General features: G+C 34.8%; 1 protein-coding gene across 3 annotated transcripts in view; it reads left to right on the top strand.

Annotated features, from left to right (window-relative positions):
- Positions 1–20,477, top strand: part of DMXL2 (Dmx like 2) — a 145,244-nt gene that overhangs the window by 104,321 nt on the left and 20,446 nt on the right. For 2 of the 3 annotated variants that reach the window (XM_058541574.1, XM_058541576.1), the window contains exons 20-28: positions 2,937–3,106; positions 6,242–6,339; positions 6,781–6,946; positions 8,253–8,517; positions 11,667–12,748; positions 13,170–13,361; positions 14,951–15,027; positions 16,527–16,657; positions 18,456–18,704. In XM_058541574.1, coding sequence (XP_058397557.1) covers positions 2,937–3,106; positions 6,242–6,339; positions 6,781–6,946; positions 8,253–8,517; positions 11,667–12,748; positions 13,170–13,361; positions 14,951–15,027; positions 16,527–16,657; positions 18,456–18,704 — 2,430 coding nt within the window. The remainder of the gene's footprint in view (positions 1–2,936; positions 3,107–6,241; positions 6,340–6,780; positions 6,947–8,252; positions 8,518–11,666; positions 12,749–13,169; positions 13,362–14,950; positions 15,028–16,526; positions 16,658–18,455; positions 18,705–20,477) is intronic. The other variant, XM_058541575.1, reaches the window with a different exon arrangement.

Below are 20,477 nucleotides of genomic sequence, written 5' to 3'. Positions count from 1 at the left end.
AGGATCCCAGTCAAGTGCTCTTTTCATTAGACGACGTCCTTTTTGAAACCAGCATCCTGGACACAGCCCCGTAAAATATGCATTAGTACTGCAGGACCTAGAATACCAGGCCTGATAGTTTGTTATTCTTACCCATAGCACTCACCCTTTACCTCAATAAATGTTCTTTGTAAATATGATTCTAAGCAGCTGTCTAATATTCTGTCGTGTGTATAAACTATATTTCATCTATCCAGTCCTTTATTTTTGAAATTGATTTTGCTGTGTTTTTTTTTCCTATTTGAATTATCACTGTAATGAATGTTCTTATAACCTTGCATATAAATATTTATGTATATATCTGATTATTTCCTCAAGCTGGTTTTCTAGAAGTGAAATTACTGAAAGGGCTTGAAAAGTCTTAATTCTTTTTTTTTTTTTTTTTTTTTTCTGTGAGGAGATCAGCCCTGGGCTAACATCGGTGCCTATCTTCCTCCACTTTATATGGGACGCCGCCACAGCATGGCTTACCAAGCAGTGCGTCGGTGCGCGCCCGGGATCCGAACCAGCGAACCCCGGGCTGCCGCAGCGGAGCGCGCGCACTTAACCGCTTGCGCCACCGGGCTGGCCCCCTTAATTCTTTTTTTTTTTTTTTAATTTCTTTTTTTTTTTTAATTTTATTTATTTATTTATTTTTCCCCCAAAGCCCCAGTAGATAGTTGCATGTCATAGCTGCACATTCTTCTAGTTGCTGTATGTGGGACACAGCCTCAGCATGGCCGGAGAAGCGGTTCCTCGGTGCGCGCCTGGGATCTGAACCCAAGCCACCAGCAGCAGAGCGAGCGCACTTAACCGCTAAGCCATGGGGCTGGCCCTAAAAAAATTCTTAATTCTTAATAAGTGTTGCCTCAGTCAGAAAGACTGTGCTTATCTACATTCCCAGAAGCAATGTGTGATGATGCCAGAACTCAACACATTGCCTACGTTTGATATCGTCACTTTAAACAATCGATGCCATGGTGAATAGGTTCAAAAAGTGATATCTCAAGGTGCTTTTAAGTTTTAGTTTTAAATGATAGTCAAATGGTCTTCAATCACTTAATGACAATTATGTACATTGCCTAGGAGATCTAAAGCAGCTCAAATTTCTAAGGCTTTGCCAAATTCCATTTCCCCTTTGACTAGAGTTAAAACATTAGAGATGAAAAGTGACTAGTGTTGTAGTGATGGTTCTGGGAACAGTTTTCAGGGAAGAAGTTAAGTGACCAGTATATAGATAGAAAAGCCAAGAAGAACAGAGAGAAACTGCAAAGAATAACCTGTCACTGGTGGGCAAGTAAAAATCAGTGCCTGCTGGTGCCTCTGTCTTTTTCTTTCCTGATACTTTTTTCACCTCTAATAGTTAGGTTTCCAAATACATTCACTGCTCTCTTAATCTTACTTTCTGAGCCTAATTCCTCTGATATGCCTGTATGTATTTTTGTTTCCTCTTAATCATACCAAAAATTTAATCAAATTTTATTTAAGGGTATAGAATGCAATCTATTTTATATTATTCTTTTATATTATAAATTTCATATCAACAATAGTATGCATTTTGCATTGCTATACAGTAGCAGTTTCTAAAGCAAAATGTCAGTGATTTGATGTAGTAATTGTTTCTTAAATCAGATGAAGATTTAAATAGTGAGAAAATTAATCTGCCTTTTTGGTTCCAAAAAACTACAAATTGATGTTATTAAATTTTGTCCATTTTACCCCCTAAATTTAGAGAGGCAGTCAAGGCTTATCACATTGATTTTGTGATATCATTTCAAACACAGTTGTGTATAAATATTAGCAATGGGAAATTTGAAAGATTTAAGATTATTATTCAAAATAATCATGATAGTTTTTCCTTTTGTACTTTCTAAAGGAATTACTGTGAAGCAGTAATTATTAGAAAAGCTGTAAACTACATGTGATATCTATATAGTAGTTATTAATGAAAAAAATTATCTGTAGTAATATTGATGGCCTTATAGCATTGAGAGACCTGTGTTGTAATGTGACTATCATTGACCCCAGACATTTCTTCATTTCCGAGGGTTCATATAGATGGCCACTTTCACTAATCTGGCTCCTTCCCTAGGCTTCTCTGGTGCTTCTCAGCATTCCCACTCTCTGTCTCCACTCTATGTGGTTCATTTCCCTCATGTTTCCTCTTTACCTGCTCTGACTGGAGTAAAGTGTTATCAGTAGTTAAACTATTGATAAACTCATTTGTACTCCCAAATCTGATGGTGTCACTAAACCCATTTTGTTGCCTCTAAATACAGCTTAGATCCCTGTCAGTCTTCTACCAGGGCCAAAAATAGTTTGCCATATACCATCTGTATTAGGCAGCTTTCAACTACTTTTAACTCAAGGCGCTAACAACAGAGGCATGTGCCTCCTGACTGTTATTACTTGAAACTCTTATGAAGTTTAACACTTGGTTTGAAGGGAAATTTAGCTCCTTGGCCAGAGGAAAAATGGGGCAGTTTTCAGTATTCAGTACTAAAGGATATGGCCCACAAGCAAGGGCACTGTGAAACCACAGCCAAGCACGTGAGCCAAGGGACTTGACTTGAGCAAAGTTTTCACTGTTGATGGGTTTGGTGTGGGGACGTATAAATAGCTCAATGTTTAGATATCTTTCTTTCCAGTGATTAAGTTTTAGCATCTCTATTTTTGCAGGAAAAAAAGAAAATACATTTGGGAAAAAGGTAGAGATTTTGATTTCGTGTATCCTGTCACTGATCTTATGTTTAGAAGCTTATAGTATAAAATCCTGAATGATGAAAGACTTCCTTTCATGTTTTTGTTTCCTGCTTGAAAATTCTTTCTAAAATGAATGAATATATGACTACGTGAAAAATTGTTTTTTTTCTTTTTCATATAGTTCTGAAGGTTATTATTTTGTATTTCTAATTTAGGTTTGTCTACTTGCCATTTTGCCTGGGCTTTTCATTCTGAGGCGGAGGAAGAACTGATTAATATGATTCCAGCAATTCAGAGAGGGGACCCTCAGTGGTCTGAGTTAAGAGCTATGGGAATAGGGTGGTGGGTCAGAAATATCAACACTCTCCGAAGATGCATTGAGAAGGTAACTTTACTTCATTGGATCTTGAAGTTAAAAAGAAAAAGTCTTTTCTTAAAGAATAAGGATATTATCTTCCAGAAAACCTGTAGTGGAGAATTAGTTTGTACATCTTGAGATCTTGAGAATTTCTTAAATGAAAATTTTTGGAGATTTCCAAAACTTGATCTTTATAAAATGTCCATGCAGTATATCAATTGTCTTTTGTTGTATATACTGAGTTTATAATATACTTATGGAATAACAATATTCTCTACTATGAGTTGAAGTGTGTTCTAGTTTAAGAAAATACAAAAATCTAAATTCAGAAAGTAAACTTAAGTTCTTGTCAGTTATATACATCACGTAGAAAAATCATTCTTTTTATATAAAGGATTCTTTGTGTGTCTAGGTTAATAAATAGCAGACTTCCTTTGCACACTTAAAATACCATTCGATAAAAATTTTGGTTTGTGTGCACTTGAAGAACATATCTGTGACAGCAAATGAAACATGCTATAAATTTTTTAACAGTTTTTTAGAATCAGTTTTCTGGTAGAGTCCCTTTAGAAAAAAATTTGTTAGTGGAAGCTGAAAGTTCATCAGTGTTGTAGAAACTAACCATTATTAGACACCTACTGTGTGCCAGGTTTGGTGCTAGTTGCTTTTCACCAATTATTTCATATAATCTCATCTACCCCATGTTACCATCTCCATCTTATACTGATAGAACTAAGACTCAAAGAGATTAGGTTGTAACCAGCCCAAACTCCCGTCTTTTATACGTGTTGGATTTAGTTTGTATCCTTTCTACTCTGTCCAGGTTAGGAAAGTGGGATTCTCATTTATTGTTTACTTTTAGGAGTCCATTGAAATTCCCTGAAGTACAATTAAGGATACTACATTTGTGAAGTAATGAATTTATTTCTCCCAAGGATGCAGAGAGCCTTCCCTATTTTATTCCTCTATAGTAGTGCTCAAATTTTAGTGTTGGAAGAATCACCTGGCAAGCGTTTAAAATGCATATCTTGCAGTCCTATTCCCAGAGATTTTCATTTGTAGGTTGGGAGTGGTAGGACTGTGCCATCTTCCTCTTAATTAGCGTCTTGTGATTCTGGTGTTCGTGGTCTTCAGATCACAGTTTGAAATGTGAGGATAAAAGAGTCATTTTCCTGCTGCGTGTAAGGCAGCTGATAAGATACCACCATTTCTCCTCTCAAAATAGGCACAAATGGAAGAAGGAATTTGTTCTTAAACCAACCAAAAAATGTAGTTTCTGGAATATAGGGAATGTTAATTGTTATAGCATGTAGATCACACAGTATCTACATTAAATTTTCCAAAGCAGTGGAAAAAAGAGGACATATTTTATCTGCAATATTTCAGATGTTGTCTACAAAGATCTCTTTAATTTCTTGTCAACAATGTGTGTGTCATTAGAGTTGAGTATTTCCAATATATACATATGATTTATTTCCACAAGTAATTTATTTCTTAAGATTAAATCAAAGGAATATGTAAATTTTTTTGCCTTGAGGTTCTTAGCTGAATATGAATAAAAAATTCCTCTAAAAATTATTAAACATATTGAAGCACTAAGTTAAATGATGGGTGGAGAAAATACTAAAAAAGGGCACAAGCAATAAGAGTATCAAGAGTAAAGCATTTTTGTGATGTGATTTTAGGCGTCTTTTCCCCTCACTCCCATTCCTTGGTAGCTTCCTGCTTCACCATCAGTCAGTGTGAGCTAATAAAACATTCATAGTTTTTTTTTTTTTTTTTTGTGAGGAAGATCAGCCGTGAGCTAACATGCATGCCAATCCTCCTCTTTTTGCTGAGGAAGACGAGCCCTGAGCTAACATCTATTGCCAATCCTCCTCCTTTTTTTCCCCCTTTTCTCCCCAAGGCCCCAGTAGGTAGTTGTATGTCAGAGTTGCACATCCTTCTAGTTGCTGTGTGTGGGACACCGCCTCAGCATGGCTGGACAAGTGGTGCGTTGGTGCGCGCCCGGGATCCGAACCCGGACCGCCAGTAGCAGAGCGTGTGCACTTAACCGCTAAGCCACGGTGCCAGCCCTGATGGTTTTTTATTGTTATGCCTCTTAGTTTAGTGATTTGCAGGGGTTATCTCAGTATCTTTGAGAAATAAGATATGGTCTGTATGGTATTGTGTTCAAAACAATATAATTATATACAATAATGTACTGGCTTAATCATTTTTAAACTTACACTGAATTGATTGGTTCTGTATAAATTCAGCAGCTTTGGTTATATGGCTCAAAGGAGGTTATCAATTATAATACATGGAGAATTATGTGCTCATTAAGACTCTTTCTCGTAGAATTTCTAAAAACTAAAATTTGTAAGCCCTTCAAAATAACGGAGCTTCAACCTTCTGTATTTTAATTACATGCCAGAAAGAATGTGTCAGTCCTTCAGAATTGTCAAAATTTGACTGAAAAATACTAGAAAAGTATGTTTTCTAAAAAGTATGTTTACAAAAGCTGGAACGTTTATTTTTGTCTGTATTTTTTAAAATGTGTGTGTGTGCATGTGTGTGTGTAATTGATATTTATTCATAGATGTCTGTATCAATATTAGTTGAGAGAGCTTTAGATTGTGAAATCTCATAACATAGAAGTTAGTATTTTGACTTTTACAAAACATTAAGAAATGAAATGATTAATTTTCAAGAAAAATATCACATCTATTGAATACTCTGCCTTTATTGTTTCCTGTGTTAGACAGTTTTATTACTACATGGGTTCTAATCCCTTTTCCACCCCTTACTGTGTGACCTTAGGCAATTCACTTAACCTCTCTGTGTCTCAGTCATCTCATATGTAAAATGGGGATAATAATAGTACCTCATGGATTGTGGTGGTTAAATAAGATAAATGAAAGCTGCTTAGACTGGTGCCTGGTACATGGCAAGTAATCAATAAATGCTAGTGACTATTATTATTTTGATTATAATTACTGTTATACAAATGGTTGTCTCTAGGAGCATGCATTATAAGCTACTGAAGATTGTGGAATAGAGCCAACTTTTCCCATCTGCATAGTTTCAGTCAGCCAAGGAAGTAGCAGGGAAGCATTAATTGTTGGTTGTAATTCTTTTATCACTTAGTTAATTTAATATAATACTTTATTTACCATGTAGGTTGCCAAAGCTTCTTTTCAAAGGAACAACGATGCCTTGGATGCTGCGTTGTTCTACCTTTCAATGAAGAAGAAAGCAGTGGTGTGGGGCCTGTTTAGGTAAGTTGCCTCAACACTTAACATGATTTAATGGAATGAAGATTGTGCTGTAAATCAGAAACCTAAGGCTTTTGAAGGTAATTAGATATGTGAGCTTGATCAAATGAGCTCACTTCTGTTTGCTTTGGTTCCTTATCTGCAAAAAATTGGCAAAATATCTTCTCAACCTAAAGAGTGGGATGTTGTTAAAAGAAGTTGATAAAAGCACTTTGGAAAGCTTTTTAATGCTCTTGCTTCCTATTATGTTTACATAAGGTATTTGAGCTTTCCTTATTAGAGGAGGTGAAGAGAAGCTTGCTAACAAATACCCATCACTGAGGTTATTGTTCTTCTTTTAGATGGATGTTTGAGGTTTTTATTTTCTACTTTCACATATGCTGTAAAGGATTCAAAATATTTGAAAATTGGTTTAACCACTGATGTTTCTGCTCTGGTTCCCAGGTCACAGCATGATGAAAAAATGACAACATTTTTTAGCCACAACTTCAATGAAGATAGATGGCGTAAAGCCGCTTTGAAAAATGCTTTCTCTTTACTTGGAAAACAACGCTTTGAACAATCTGCTGCTTTTTTCTTGTTAGCAGGTTCATTGAAAGATGCCATAGAGGTATAAATAGGAAAATGTGCTATGAAATACTAGTAAGAAACTGAAAACCTGAAAAGATCGTAGAGGAGATTGTAATTTTTTGTCATATGTTTGTAAGGGCAGAAAATAACTACAGAGGTTACTGAACCTAAATAGTGGCACTGTGATAAATGAAATTATAAGTAAATTCAACTGAGAAACATGAAATTTTATATAGGGAATATTGCATTTCAAGATAAGCATATGCATTTAAAGTATAAATGTATGAGAAAATGGCAAAATGAATGTCTTCTTCCTGGCCCTCTTGTGATTCTGAACTATTTAAAGTATATTTAGGTCACAACCTCCTTATCCAGGGCAGGAAGGCGGGTACTTTTTTTTCTTCTAATTTCTAAATGAAATTCATAGATCAGGAACTGAATTTGCAGTTTGTACTGTTTTGTAATGTAGTTGTCTTAGATATTAGAAAATGAATGTGAAGAGGTAAAACTTTGCATTTTTTGATATATAATCCTGGCAGCTACGAGAGTAATTATAAATATTTCTGTTTATTTATGTTGTCTTCCTCTTAGGATACTTACACTCGTTATGAGCAGTCCAAACAGGTGGAGGAAAACGAGAATTGGAGATAATACATGATACAAGAAATAGGAAATATCCAATGAAGTGACAGTATTTTAAATTTAGAATTATTCATATTTTCAAAATTATCTCAAGTGTATGATTTTTTAAAATAACAAATGTTTATAATTTTGAAATGGGAATTTTGCCTAGAAGATATAGATGAAGAAGAGGAATGCTGATTGAGAGATGCTCAGAGTGCCTGAATGACCTCAATTTCTCAAGATCAGTAGTTATGTTAGAAAATAAGCTTGAGAGTAAACATAGAATATATGGCTTTATTTCATAAGCTGTTTGCCATGTAAATAGAAGGTCCTTTTAAAATAGTCATAATTTTATTTGTATGGAAATATATTTGGAAATTAAGAGGAACTGATGTATATAAATTCAAATGTCATAAGTGGCATTTAGTTTAACAATGAATGTTATTAATTTAAATTGACCTAAGTCTGAGATGATGTTGGTATTCTTTGTTTTATGCTTCTTTTATAAACGATCTTTCTAGGCTGGAAGGTGCTCAGTTCTAGTTTCTTACGCTTCTTGCTATTCCTTGATCTATCAAGCAATCATTTAATTACCCTTCAACCTCTGGACCCCCTCCCTCCACTATGACAATACAAATGGTAGATAATTTCAGGATATTGGTGGTATATTTCATATCTCTAAATAATTATCATTAAGTATTTCTTAATATTTAAATTTATAGGTTTGTCTTGAAAAAATGGAAGATATTCAGCTAGCCATGGTTATTGCTCGTTTATATGAATCTGAATTTGAGACTTCATCCACTTATATATCCATCCTAAATCAGAAGATTTTGGGTTGCCAAAAGGATGGCTCAGGATTTGATTGCAAAAGATTACATCCTGATCCTTTCCTGCGTAGCCTTGCCTATTGGGTAATGAAAGATTATACCCAAGCCTTGGACACGTTATTGGAACAAACACCAAAGGAGGATGACGAACATCAAGGTAGGACATTTTGTGGCTTTCTCTTTTTTAAAAGAAGAAGGTTTCTGAACTAATGTTCACTTCGATTTAAAGAAACAAAAAACAATCATTGTCAGATTTACTTTTCAGCTTTCAGAAATTATCATCAAAATTTCTTGTGTGGCTAAAGGATTAGTCACTATTTGTAATTGAATCTAGCATTTTGTTATCATAATTTGAGTAGTACTAAGAACACTTCACACACATTTTTTGCTCTGACAGATATATCAAGGTATGTAAGATAGGATTACCATGTTATTCTAATTTTATATGTATTAAACCAAAGCATACAGAATGCTTGCCACATTATACAGCTCTTTTCATACAATTATATAGCCAGTTTTTTTTTTTTAAAGAAGAAATCTTGACTATTACACATAGTGGTTTAGTGCATGGGCCTGGAAAAACTTTATTCCTGTGTAGTAAACTTTCTTTACTCTTAATTATCCCAAATAATTTATATTTTTTAAGCATCTGGAGGGTGTTTATCAATGTTGTTTGCAACAATTTAAAAAATGGAACATTCCAAGTATTCGTCAATAGAATATCTAAATAAATTATAATATATCTGTACTAGAGAAACAGTGAGCCGTTAAAAAATGAGGTAGAGGGCCGGCCCCGTGGCTTAGCGGTGAAGTGCGCACGCTCTGCTGCTGGCGGCCCAGGTTCGGCCCCGGGCGCGCACCGATGCACTGCTTCTCCGGCCATGCTGAGGCCGCGTCCCACATACAGCAACTAGAAGGATGTGCAACTATGACATACAACTATCTACTGGGGCTTTGGGGGAAAAAAAGGAGGAGGATTAGCAATAGATGTTAGCTCAGAGCCGGTCTTCCTCAGCAAAAAGAGGAGGATTAGCACGGATGTTAGCTCAGGGCTAATCTTCCTCACCATAAAAAAAAAATGAGGTAGATCAGTGTGTTAATATGTCCTGCATTATTAAGTGAAGAAAGCAAGATGCAGACCAGTGTGATTCGTGTTGCGTTTTACACACGGGTTGCATGTGTGTACATGTAGTGTCTGGTCTCCTCAGACATTTATGTGGGTAAAGGGATTAGGGTCCAGTTTTTACTTTTTTCTTTAAAAAGAAGAAACATAGTATTTTAATACTATTATTAAAATTTTTTAAGGAAAGGAAATAAAACCTTTAGAAGAAAAATAAGTATCTGAGTAATTTTAATAAAATGCACATTTTTATAGAAGGAAGGTTCTAAGGTTCTGTGTATTTCTTAATGTTTTCCAGGTTAATTTTTAAAAACTGTTATTGTGGAAAATTTGAAATATATGTAACAGAGTGAATAATATAATCAAAGTCTGTAAATCCGTCACCCAGCTTCAACAGTTATCAACTTGTAACCAACTTTGAGTCGTATATACTCCCACTCTTTCCACCTCCTCCCATTCTCAACATAGATTTATTTTGAAGCAAATTCCAGCCTATCATTTCATCTGTAAATATTTCAGCATGCATCTCTAAAAAATAAGGACTCGTAAAAAAAATAACACATACCGTTGTTAAAATTTTGTTAGTAATCATCAAATACACAGTGTTCGGATTTCCCTGGTTGTCTCATAAAATCTTCTACAATTGATTTGTTTGAATCAACATCTAAATGAGGCCTGTATGTTGTGATTGGTTGAGGTGCCCCTTATGTCTACTTTAATCTGTAGTTTTTCCTGCTTCCTTTTTTCCACCTTGGAATTTATTTGTTAAAGAAATTGGGTTGTTTATCCTGTAGTTTCTCGCATTTTGGATTTTGCTGGTTGTGTCCCTGTTGGGTCATTTAATGTGCTTTTTTTCCCCCTCGTGTTCTCTGTATTTCCTTTAGTTGGTAATTAAGATTACAGAGGCTTTTATCAGATTTTATGGCAGAAATGTTTCATAGGTGATGTGGAGTACTTCCATCAGGGAACTCATGATGTCGGCTTGTTTTGCTGTATGTGGTATTAACAGCTAGCAGTGGTAACTGCCTAGATCCTTTATTTCATCAGTGTTTGTAAAATGATGATATTCTAATTGTGCCATTTTATCCTTCCTTTATGAGCTGGAATACTTCTCCAGAGTGCAGTCTCCCTCAGCAACTGTTGGATTACTCTGAAGTCCAGTAGTATGTATAGGAAAGCAAATATAAATGTTTGATTCTTTCTCTTTATTTACCAGTTTTCAAAATAGTAGCTTGGTTCCCTTAGCATCCTATAAAGGTGACCAATTAGCTTTTATTTTTTTAAAGGTTATTTTGAACTCATAGATTTGTGTTTTAATCCATTGCAGTTTGTTATCATGGATGCTCAGATTATTCCATCTTTAACCAAAGGAAGCCTCTTCAAGTTCTTGAATCCTTTTGACATTATTCCTTGATAATTTCTTAGCTTTCTGGTACGGCAAGATGTTTCAGGTTCATCTTGTACATTTCCTGCCCGATACCTGGAAATGACCATTTCTGCAAAGAATCCTGCTTCCTTTTAGTGGGAAGTAATATTTACAGACCACAACCTGGACACCGGGATCCTCATTGCAAATTACTTATTTTAAAGTCACTTTATAGTTCTTCTCTGTGTGATTATGCTATCAACTTGATACACAGAATTATTTGTTTAATTTTGCTTTACTTTTTTGTGAATTTTTTTAAAATTTAATTTTCTTTAAAAATTATATAAAATGTTGACATGGTTTTGAAATAAAATATATAAAACCAAGATGTTTTCAGAGAAATCAAGCTTCTTTTCTGACCTCTCTACCCTGTTCTTTCCTCCCTATTTAGGAAACCAGTTAAAAAATCCTTTTGTGTATATTTTCCTTTTATTTAAAAAATACAAGCAAATATACATGTGTGTGTGTTTGTGAGCCCTCTCCACTTTCTTAGATAAAAGGTGGTTTACTATATACACTTTTCTGCACCTTGTTTTACTTAATGTATTCTGGCTGTCACTCCATAGCAACACATAAGGAAATTCTTTTTATTTCAGCTGTGTAGTCTTACTGATTATGTGGATGTACCACAGTTTAACTTCTCCTAGGTTAATAGTTAAGTATCCTTCATTTCGAGCAAATGCTGACGTATTTTATTCTTTTGTAATAAAAGTACAAATTAACATAATACCTTGTGGTTGTATCTGTTTGATTTCTATAGTTATCATCAAATCTTGTAACCCAATGGTGTTTAGTTTCTACAACTACCTTCGAACTCATCCTTTGCTGATTCGAAGAAACCTTGCCTCCCCTGAAGGAACTTTGGCAACCTTAGGTCTCAAAACTGAGAAAAACTTTGTTGATAAAATTAACCTCATAGAAAGAAAATTATTCTTTACCACTGCAAACGCTCATTTTAAAGTTGGATGCCCTGTTTTAGCCTTGGAGGTACTCTCCAAAATTCCAAAAGTTACCAAAATGTCTGCCTTACCTGCAAAAAAAGATCAGGCTGACTCCATTTCTGAAAAGATGGGTGATGTACCTTCAGGATCAAAAACTCAGAGTGATGGCGATAGAAGTTCTGGCATTGATTGGTCAAATGTAACTTCATCACAGTTTGACTGGAGTCAGCCAATAGTAAAAGTTGATGAGGAACCTCTTAATCTTGATTGGGGTGAAGAGCATGATAGTGCCTCAGAAGAAGAGGAAGAAGATGCTGTTGGTTTAGTAATGAAAAGTACCGATGTCAGGGAAAAAGATAGACAAGAAGATCAGAAAGCCTCAGAGCCCAATATGTTATTGACCCCTCAGGAAGAGGATTGTCTTGAAGGTGACACTGAAGTTGATGTGATTGCTGAACAACTGAAATTCAGAGCTTGCTTAAAGATCCTTATGACTGAACTAAGAACATTGGCTACAGGTTATGAAGTAGATGGAGGAAAACTCAGATTTCAGCTCTATAACTGGCTTGAAAAGGAAATTGCTGCCTTGCATGAGATATGCAATCATGAATCAGTTATGAAAGAATATGCTGGTAAAACATATTCCAAAGTAGAGGGTGATCTTCTGGATCAGGAAGAAATGGTGGACAAACCAGATACATGTTCCTATGAGCGCCACCAAATAGAAAGACGGAGATTGCAGGCTAAACGAGAGCATGCAGAAAGACGAAAGTTGTGGTTGCAGAAAAACCAGGATCTCCTGAGAGTGTTTCTTAGTTACTGTAGCCTTCATGGGGCCCAAGGTGGTGGTCTGGCCTCAGTCAGGATGGAACTCAAATTTTTGCTACAAGAATCACAGCAGGTATGAACTTCACTTTTGTTTTCAATCTTGGTTATTTTAATAATTTCAGTAGCTCTTCCATTTATAGCTACAAAACTCTTTTTACTAGTTAATCTAAATATGTTCAGCTCCTCTATTCATAGGAGGCAGATATTTACACTCTATGTAGGTCTTTTTAGACTACAGTTTTGGTAATTAGGAGCAGGCTTAAAAGCTTGAGAGCACAGCTGTGTCATACTCATCTTTATATCTTCTGCATCTGGCGTAGTTCCTGATACAGATTGAGTGCTCAATCAGTTTTTGTAGAATGAGTGAATAAGTCCATGAACATATTGCTTTTATTCAAATGTTTATCACTGGTATTTTTATCATATAACTATTAATTGTTGTTTTCTCCTTCATTTTAACTACTTTGAAAAAAATAATCCGCTATCACCCACAGGAAACTACAGTGAAGCAGCTCCAGTCCCCGCTACCGTTGCCTACCACCCTGCCTCTGCTTTCAGCAAGTATTGCTTCAACAAAAACAGTCATAGCTAATCCTGTATTGTACTTAAATAATCACATCCATGATATACTTTATACTATTGTTCAGATGAAAACACCACCTCATCCCGGTATTGGAGATGTGAAGGTAATGTAAAGTTCATGATCATTTGATATTGTACACACTGAGAAGGTAAATCTGTGACACTTGTCTTCCAGTTTGAACTTAGAGGAAATCTTTTAAAGTGCTCTTATGTGCTACCTTCTCAGTCCTGATCAGTTCAAGACTATTTGTCCAATGAATGTAATTTAAAAGTAAGCATTCTTCTTACTTCTGGAAAAGTTATTGTCTTCTTTTAAGACAAGCAAATACTTTTTTGGTAATAAAATTAATTTTCTAGACAGCATTCTTGCCACTTAATATTCCTTTAGATCCTCCTTTCCTCCTAAATGAACCATTAAGTTAGAAATATTTATGACTGTTTGCTTATGTGCCAATATGTTATAAAAATATGTTTGGGGAATATCTTTGAGAGAACCATGACTGATCAGAAAGAGTCCCAGAGAAAGTGTCCTTGTTCCTTTTCCCCAGTGATTGTGTTTGCTGGAGGCTGTGCAATAGTTAGGGGTGATCAGAGTTTTGGCAGAGTTACTACCCAAAATTAAGTCCATACCCTGTGCTGAAAACTTAGAAATGAATGGATTCTAAGAAACACTAGGGAGCTTGGCAGGATCTGGAGAGAGCTGATCGGACTTCCACTGTGCTGGCCTAAGTGTGTTTGTGCTATGCTTTTTCCAGTTCCAGTGGCTGATATCATTTCAGGTCCCCAACATTATTAGTTTTTATTTCTTTTTTTTGAAAGGCACGTTTAATCTCTGGTAGTACATTCTTCTGAAGTTCCCAAGATTTGCTTTTAGTCCATAGCATGAATTCATCTATATGGTATGTTAGCAGAGGTTACTGAAATTATTTATTAGGTGAATATGGACATGTAGAAATGGCAATAAATGCATATACATTCTAAGTAAACATTTCCAGTTCCTAGAAATTTGGATAAGGTTTTCAAAGAGTGTGAAACTATTTCTAAGGTCCCTTCAAATTTTAAAATTTTATGATTCTGAAAATGTTGATTCAGTATGGCATTTTAGGATATGGTTTTTCTATTGTATTGATAATTTTTAAACTTTCTAAATTTAAAATTCTAAGACTATGCACTGCTTATAAGTACTAAGTGAATTACTTGCTTTCTGGAAAATTAGCCATTTCACATAGTGATTGATATTTCTAAACATTTAATTCATTCTTAATGATAAGGTCAAGTCTTTATTTTCATCAAGAGGCATTTCATAAGGCAAATTTAAATAAAACCTCTGAAAATTGTATCCTTATTTTGGTTGTGGTTGTTTTTGAATGTTACTATTTAAGCCAATCATTAGCAGGCTGGGGTAGTCCCAGTAATATCAACATTGTCACTTGACTCATGGCCTGGTAAATGGCAGGCTCAAGGAAGTAAATCTTTGATAAAGATGTGTCTAATCAATTAGCTTTGTTGTGGGCATGCAAATTAAGTTGGGTGAGTGTTACTTTAGAAGTTTTAAAGTAGAGTTAGTGATCTCATATAGGATCTAGTATTATTTATAATATTGCTAGTTTCTTGGGTATTTTCTACTTTTTAAGATATTACTATTGTGTAGAAATGTTAGTACAAAATGTAATTGTGGCTGTTTTGGTTTTAGGTGCACACACTTCATTCACTAGCAGCATCACTTTCTGCATCAATTTACCAAGCATTATGTGACAGTCATAGCTACAGGTAAAAAAAAATCACCCAAAATAGTATTAATACAACAAAAACATTAAACTGTCCCAGAGTTATATTAAGGTTCTATTTCCTAGGAACTGAAAAATCCTTTAATCTGACTGCCAGGTATACTTTAATAGATGAGACAGAATGAGAAATAAAATAATTATTTTTAGTTTAGCTGCCACCTAGTAACAACAGAGGCATACAGAAAATGCAAAATAGTAAATGGAAAGTATCGTTATCACCATCTTTTTTTGTTTTCAAGAAAAGAAGTATTCACTATCCAAATTAGTTTATAATACGAAGTTTTCTGATTTTTTTTCCTTAGGAGCTATTTTAGCATCGGGTTAGCTTCTGTTTATTTAACTAGTTTTCAGTTGAAAGAGGAAATACTTTTAAAAAATGATAATGTACGTTGTGAATGTTGAATTATTAAAATCAATTTTACTTACCCATTTACATATAATATAAAAGTGTTTGTAAGTGATATCAATTAGAAGTAATGGTTTGAATTTTTCTAAATGTCAGATTGCCTTCATCAGTATATACTTTGCATTTTAATGACTAGGGTAGTGTAAATAGTAAGAAATTGATTCACTTAGAATCACATTAAATTTATATTAAATATATGTCTAGATTTTTTTTTCTTGTAAATTCGGCAGCCTTTTTGGGAAGATTTGATATTGCTTAAGGAATTACTCCCTCATAAGGAGTTACTTTTTTTAGATGGCTTGTACTCTAATTTTAGCCTAATAAGGCCATGTCTAAGTAACTCCAAAGACTTGGAAATGTAAATAAGGAAAAAAAGTGTTTATTTAGTTGACTGTGGTCATATCATGATCAAACACAACTTCTTTGGTATCAGTCACTGGTTAAAATGGCACCAAATGAGAATTAAATCAATTTTTTTTAAATGCATATTTTCTAGTCTTTAGGCTATGATTGACTCTCAAGGGAGTCAGCTTTACTTTCTGCTTTTGCATTTTCCCCAACTCCGCAAAGATGAGGGAAGTAAATATTTAGGCACTTTTGGCTTTAGCATTAGTTATTTCTAAAATATGAGTCTCCAGGTTTTAGTTTATATTTTAGTTCAAGATTAAGCTCGCACAATTTTGCAGAGCTAAGAAATGGAACAAAATAGTACCCTGAAACTTTCTGTCTACTATATCCTAGTACCAACAGTAGTCTCCTTACCTCAGACTTTTTTTTTTAAATAAAAATAGGTGAATATAGAAAAGATTTTAAAGTATTAAGTGGCATCTGGAAAAGATTTTAAAAGACTAAATGTCATCTACCCGATGTAGTAAAATTTGGTATTTTGTGTTAAAAAACTATCAATAAACATTTGTAACTCATTTCAAGAACTTTCTAAAATAAATTCTTATTAGAGCAGTGGATTCAGTTTTAAGAATTTTTTTTATTATAATCATCTAAAATAAAAATGTATAAAGTACAATTGCTTATTACCTCTGTCAGGACAGTAAATGACTGAACCTTATTTGTTTTAGCAGTCAAACAGAAGGAAACCAGTTTACAGGAATGGCTTATCAAGGACTTCTTTTAAGTGATCGTCGAAGACTAAGGACGGAAAGCATTGAAGAACATGCAACACCAAATTCTTCTCCTGCTCAATGGCCTGGTGAGAATTTAAGTGGTTTTTTTTAATTGACAGTTCCTTTTTAAAAAGCTACTAACTGATTTCCTGATTGTTGTTGTTAGTGGATTTGGTGAGTGGCTTTTTATTTGTTTGTTTTTGATGGTTTGTTTGATTTGTTTGTTTTTGTTGTGTGAAGATTCAGAAAGTTAAGGCTTCAAACACCAGCTGTGTTGACCAGTAAAAAAGCAAAGTTTAACATCCTTCATAGGGGTGAGCACATCCTCTTCCTTATCCTTAGAAATTCTGAATTAGAGTCTTGAAGAGCAATATCACAGAGCTATTTTCACAGAAATATTAGAGAGAATACAATTATTCTCAGGAGTGTAAATTTATATGTTAGGATAGGAGTGACCATTCTGTGGCACATATGTCATGCTCTGCCAATCCTTCTCTTTCTCTGGTTAGCTCTCTTTCTCGTTCTGTGCATCAGTTATTTCAAACCTTCTCCACTCTCTCAATACCCTTTCCTGGTCTACCACGTCGTTTAATTTTTACTCTACTTGCTTTATAACTCTGAATTTACACGTTAATGATCTTTGTGAAGAGTAGCAGTAGAAAGAAGTGACAAACTCAAAATGTGTATTTAAAATTCACTTAGGCAGAAGTTTCTAGAAACATAATGTTTTCATTTTAACTTTTTATTGAAGTATTTTCAGACTTAGAAAAAGTTTCAAAAATAGTACAAAGAATTTTTGTGTAACCTTCACCCAGATTCCCCAAATGTTAACATTTTACCGTACTTCCTTTATCATTCATTCTCTGTGTCGGTCTCTCTCACTTTCCGTGTGTGTATATGTGTGTATTTTTTTTCTGAAATATTTGGAAGTTGCAGACATGATGCCCTTTTACATCTAAATATATCAGTATGTCTTTCCTAAAAACGGACATTCTCTTACATAACCACAGTACAATTATCAAACTCAGCATCTTAACATTGATACATTACTGTTCTGTAATCTGTAGACCTTGATAAAATTTCACCAGTTGTCCCACAGATGTCTTCCATGTAACATTTAGTTGTAATGTCTCATGAGTCTCCTCTGATATGGAGTAGTTCCTCATTCTTTCCTTGTCTCTCATGACTTTGACACTTTTGAAGTGTACTAGCCAATTATTTTTTAGAATGTCCCTCAATTTTTGTTTTTCTGATGTTTCCTTAACATTAGATTTAGGTTATGTATTTTTGGAACGGCTACTGCAAAAGATATTGTGCCCTTCTCAGTGCAGAATATCAAGATGTGCATGGTGTCAGTTTGTCCCATTTTACTGGTGCTATTAACTTAGATCACTTGGTAAGGTAGTTTCTGCCGGATTTCTCCTTTGTAAAGTTACTATTTTTTCCTTTGCAATTAATGAGTATCTTTTGAAGAGATAGTTTGAGACTCTGTAAAATATCATACTTTTACCCACTAATTTTAGCATCCAGTGATGATTCTTGCCTGAATCAGATATTACTGTGGAGATTATTAGATGGTGATTTTTCTAATTGTATCATTCCTTCTACTTATTAGTTGAAACTGTACTATAAGGAAGAGCTTTCTCTTCTCTCCTTTTTATTTATTTATTCATTCGTTTATTATATCAGTATAGACTAATGGATTCTTATTTTATTTTATAGGTTATAATCCATTCCTGTCATTTATTTTGTTGCTCAAATTATGGATATATATATTTTTTGTATAATACAGATTCATAATTTTGGTTAAATTGCAAATTTGGATTCTTTTTCTCCTGGAGCTGTATGCTGATACACTTCTTATGATATTATATACCCTTACAGGTGTGAGCTCACTTATTAATCTCTTGAGTTCAGCCCAAGATGAAGACCAGCCAAAATTGAACATTTTATTGTGTGAAGCTGTTGTTGCTGTTTACTTAAGTTTATTGATACATGCTCTTGCCACAAATTCCTCCAATGAATTGTTTCGACTTGCAGCCCACCCGTTAAATAATCGAATGTGGGCTGCTGTTTTTGGAGGAGGTGTGAAACTTGTTGTGAAACCTCAAAGGCAATCAGAAAATATTTCAGGTAAGAAAATTTGATACCGATAATGTATGTAAATGAAAATAATTTCCAAGGTTAAAATAAAAGATTTTTTCATGTTTTAAGAATTTTTATTTTGAAAATCAGTGATGTTTAAAGTATAATCACTCTTGTTAGGATAGTAGATGACTAAACTCATGTTAGAATAAAAAGTGTAGTTTCAGCTTAACATTTTTTAATAAACCAGGACAGATTTGAGAAGGATAAAAAAGAAATAGAGGAAAGGTAACGGTAAGTGAGGAGACAATGTCCTCACTTGAGTTAGATGAAGAGGTTCCTATGTAAGACAAGTAAAGTAGGAGATCTTACCGCCTCCCATTGCTTCCACTCCCGTTGTATGTGGATGACTCTTATCTTCATCTTCCTACCTAGTTGTAGTCCACTTTAAATTTAATGTTTAATTTTTTATTTATTTTTTTCCCCCAAAGCCCCGGTAGATATCCACTTTAAATTTAAAAGTTTTCCCTTTAAATCACTTCTTTCTCTTCCTGAATTTTCTATTATTTTTTCATGGCAATACATTCATCAAATCATCCATGCTTAAAACCTCTGAGTACACATTCATGTTTGCATTCATTTAACACCTACTGTATGCCAGGCAGTGTTCTAGGCTTTGGGGATATGAGAGTGAACAAAACAGACAAATGCCTTAGCTTCATGAAGCTTCCATCTAGTGGAGGTAAACACACAATAAACAAATTAACAAATAAATAATATTTCCGGTATAAGGACTATGATAAAAATGAAGCAGCGTAAGTGTAAAGAGAGTGATGAGGAAAAGAGCATAGGAACAGTTTAGTTAGGGTGGTCAGAAGACACATTTCTGTTGAGATAGCATTTGAGCAGAGTCCTAGGGAAGTCGGGAGTCACACCATACCAATATCTGGGGCCAGAGAATTCCAGGCAGATGGAGCAGTGAGTGTAAGGGTCTTGAGGTGGGACTGAGTTTGGCCTTTTCCAGGAACAACTACAAAGGAGGCCGAAATGGCTGTCATGAGCCGGGGGAGTGTGGTCAGAGATGAGATAAGTAGCTGGGGGAAAGGTCAGATAGGATTTCATGGATCATGGTAAAGACTTTAGTTGTTGTTCTAAAGAAAGGTGGGAAACTACTGGAGAGTTTTAAGCAGAGGAGTGACATAACCTGATTTAGCTTTTCAAAAGACCCATTCTAGCTGCTGTGTGGAGAAGGGACTGTGCAACAAGCATTAAAGTAGGGAGCCCAGGTGGGAGGCTACTGTCATAGTCCACTTAAAAGATAATTGTAGTTACCATCAGGAATGAAAGGATAAGCAAAATGTGGTATATACGTACAATGCAGTGTTAGCCATAAAAAGGAACAAAGTACTAATACATGCTACAACCAGCAGGAACCTTGAAAATCCTATGCTAAATGAAAGAAGCCAGATACAAAAAGGTCACATATTGTATGATTCCAGTTATGTTAAGTATCCAGAATAGGTAAATCCATAGAGACAGAAAGCAGAGAGGTGGTTGTCATGGGCTAGGGGGAGGGAGGAATGGGCAGTGACTGCTTAACGGGTGTGGGGTTTTTATTTGGGGTGATGAGAATGCTTTGGAACTAGATAGAGATGGTGGTTGCACAGGACTGTGAATATACTAAATGCCACGGAATCCTATACTTCAATTAAAAAAAAGATAAAGGTGGTTTAGCCTAGGGTGGTAGTCATGGACAGAGTGAAAAGTGGTCATATTCTGGATATAGTTTGAGGTTAATGCTGATGGATTTGTTGATGAATT

Source organism: Diceros bicornis, chromosome 5, assembly GCF_020826845.1.
Source record: "Diceros bicornis minor isolate mBicDic1 chromosome 5, mDicBic1.mat.cur, whole genome shotgun sequence".
Classification (NCBI taxonomy): Eukaryota; Metazoa; Chordata; class Mammalia; order Perissodactyla; family Rhinocerotidae; genus Diceros; species Diceros bicornis.
Note: the sequence above shows the minus strand (reverse complement) of the source record. Positions and strands in the feature narration are given on the sequence as shown.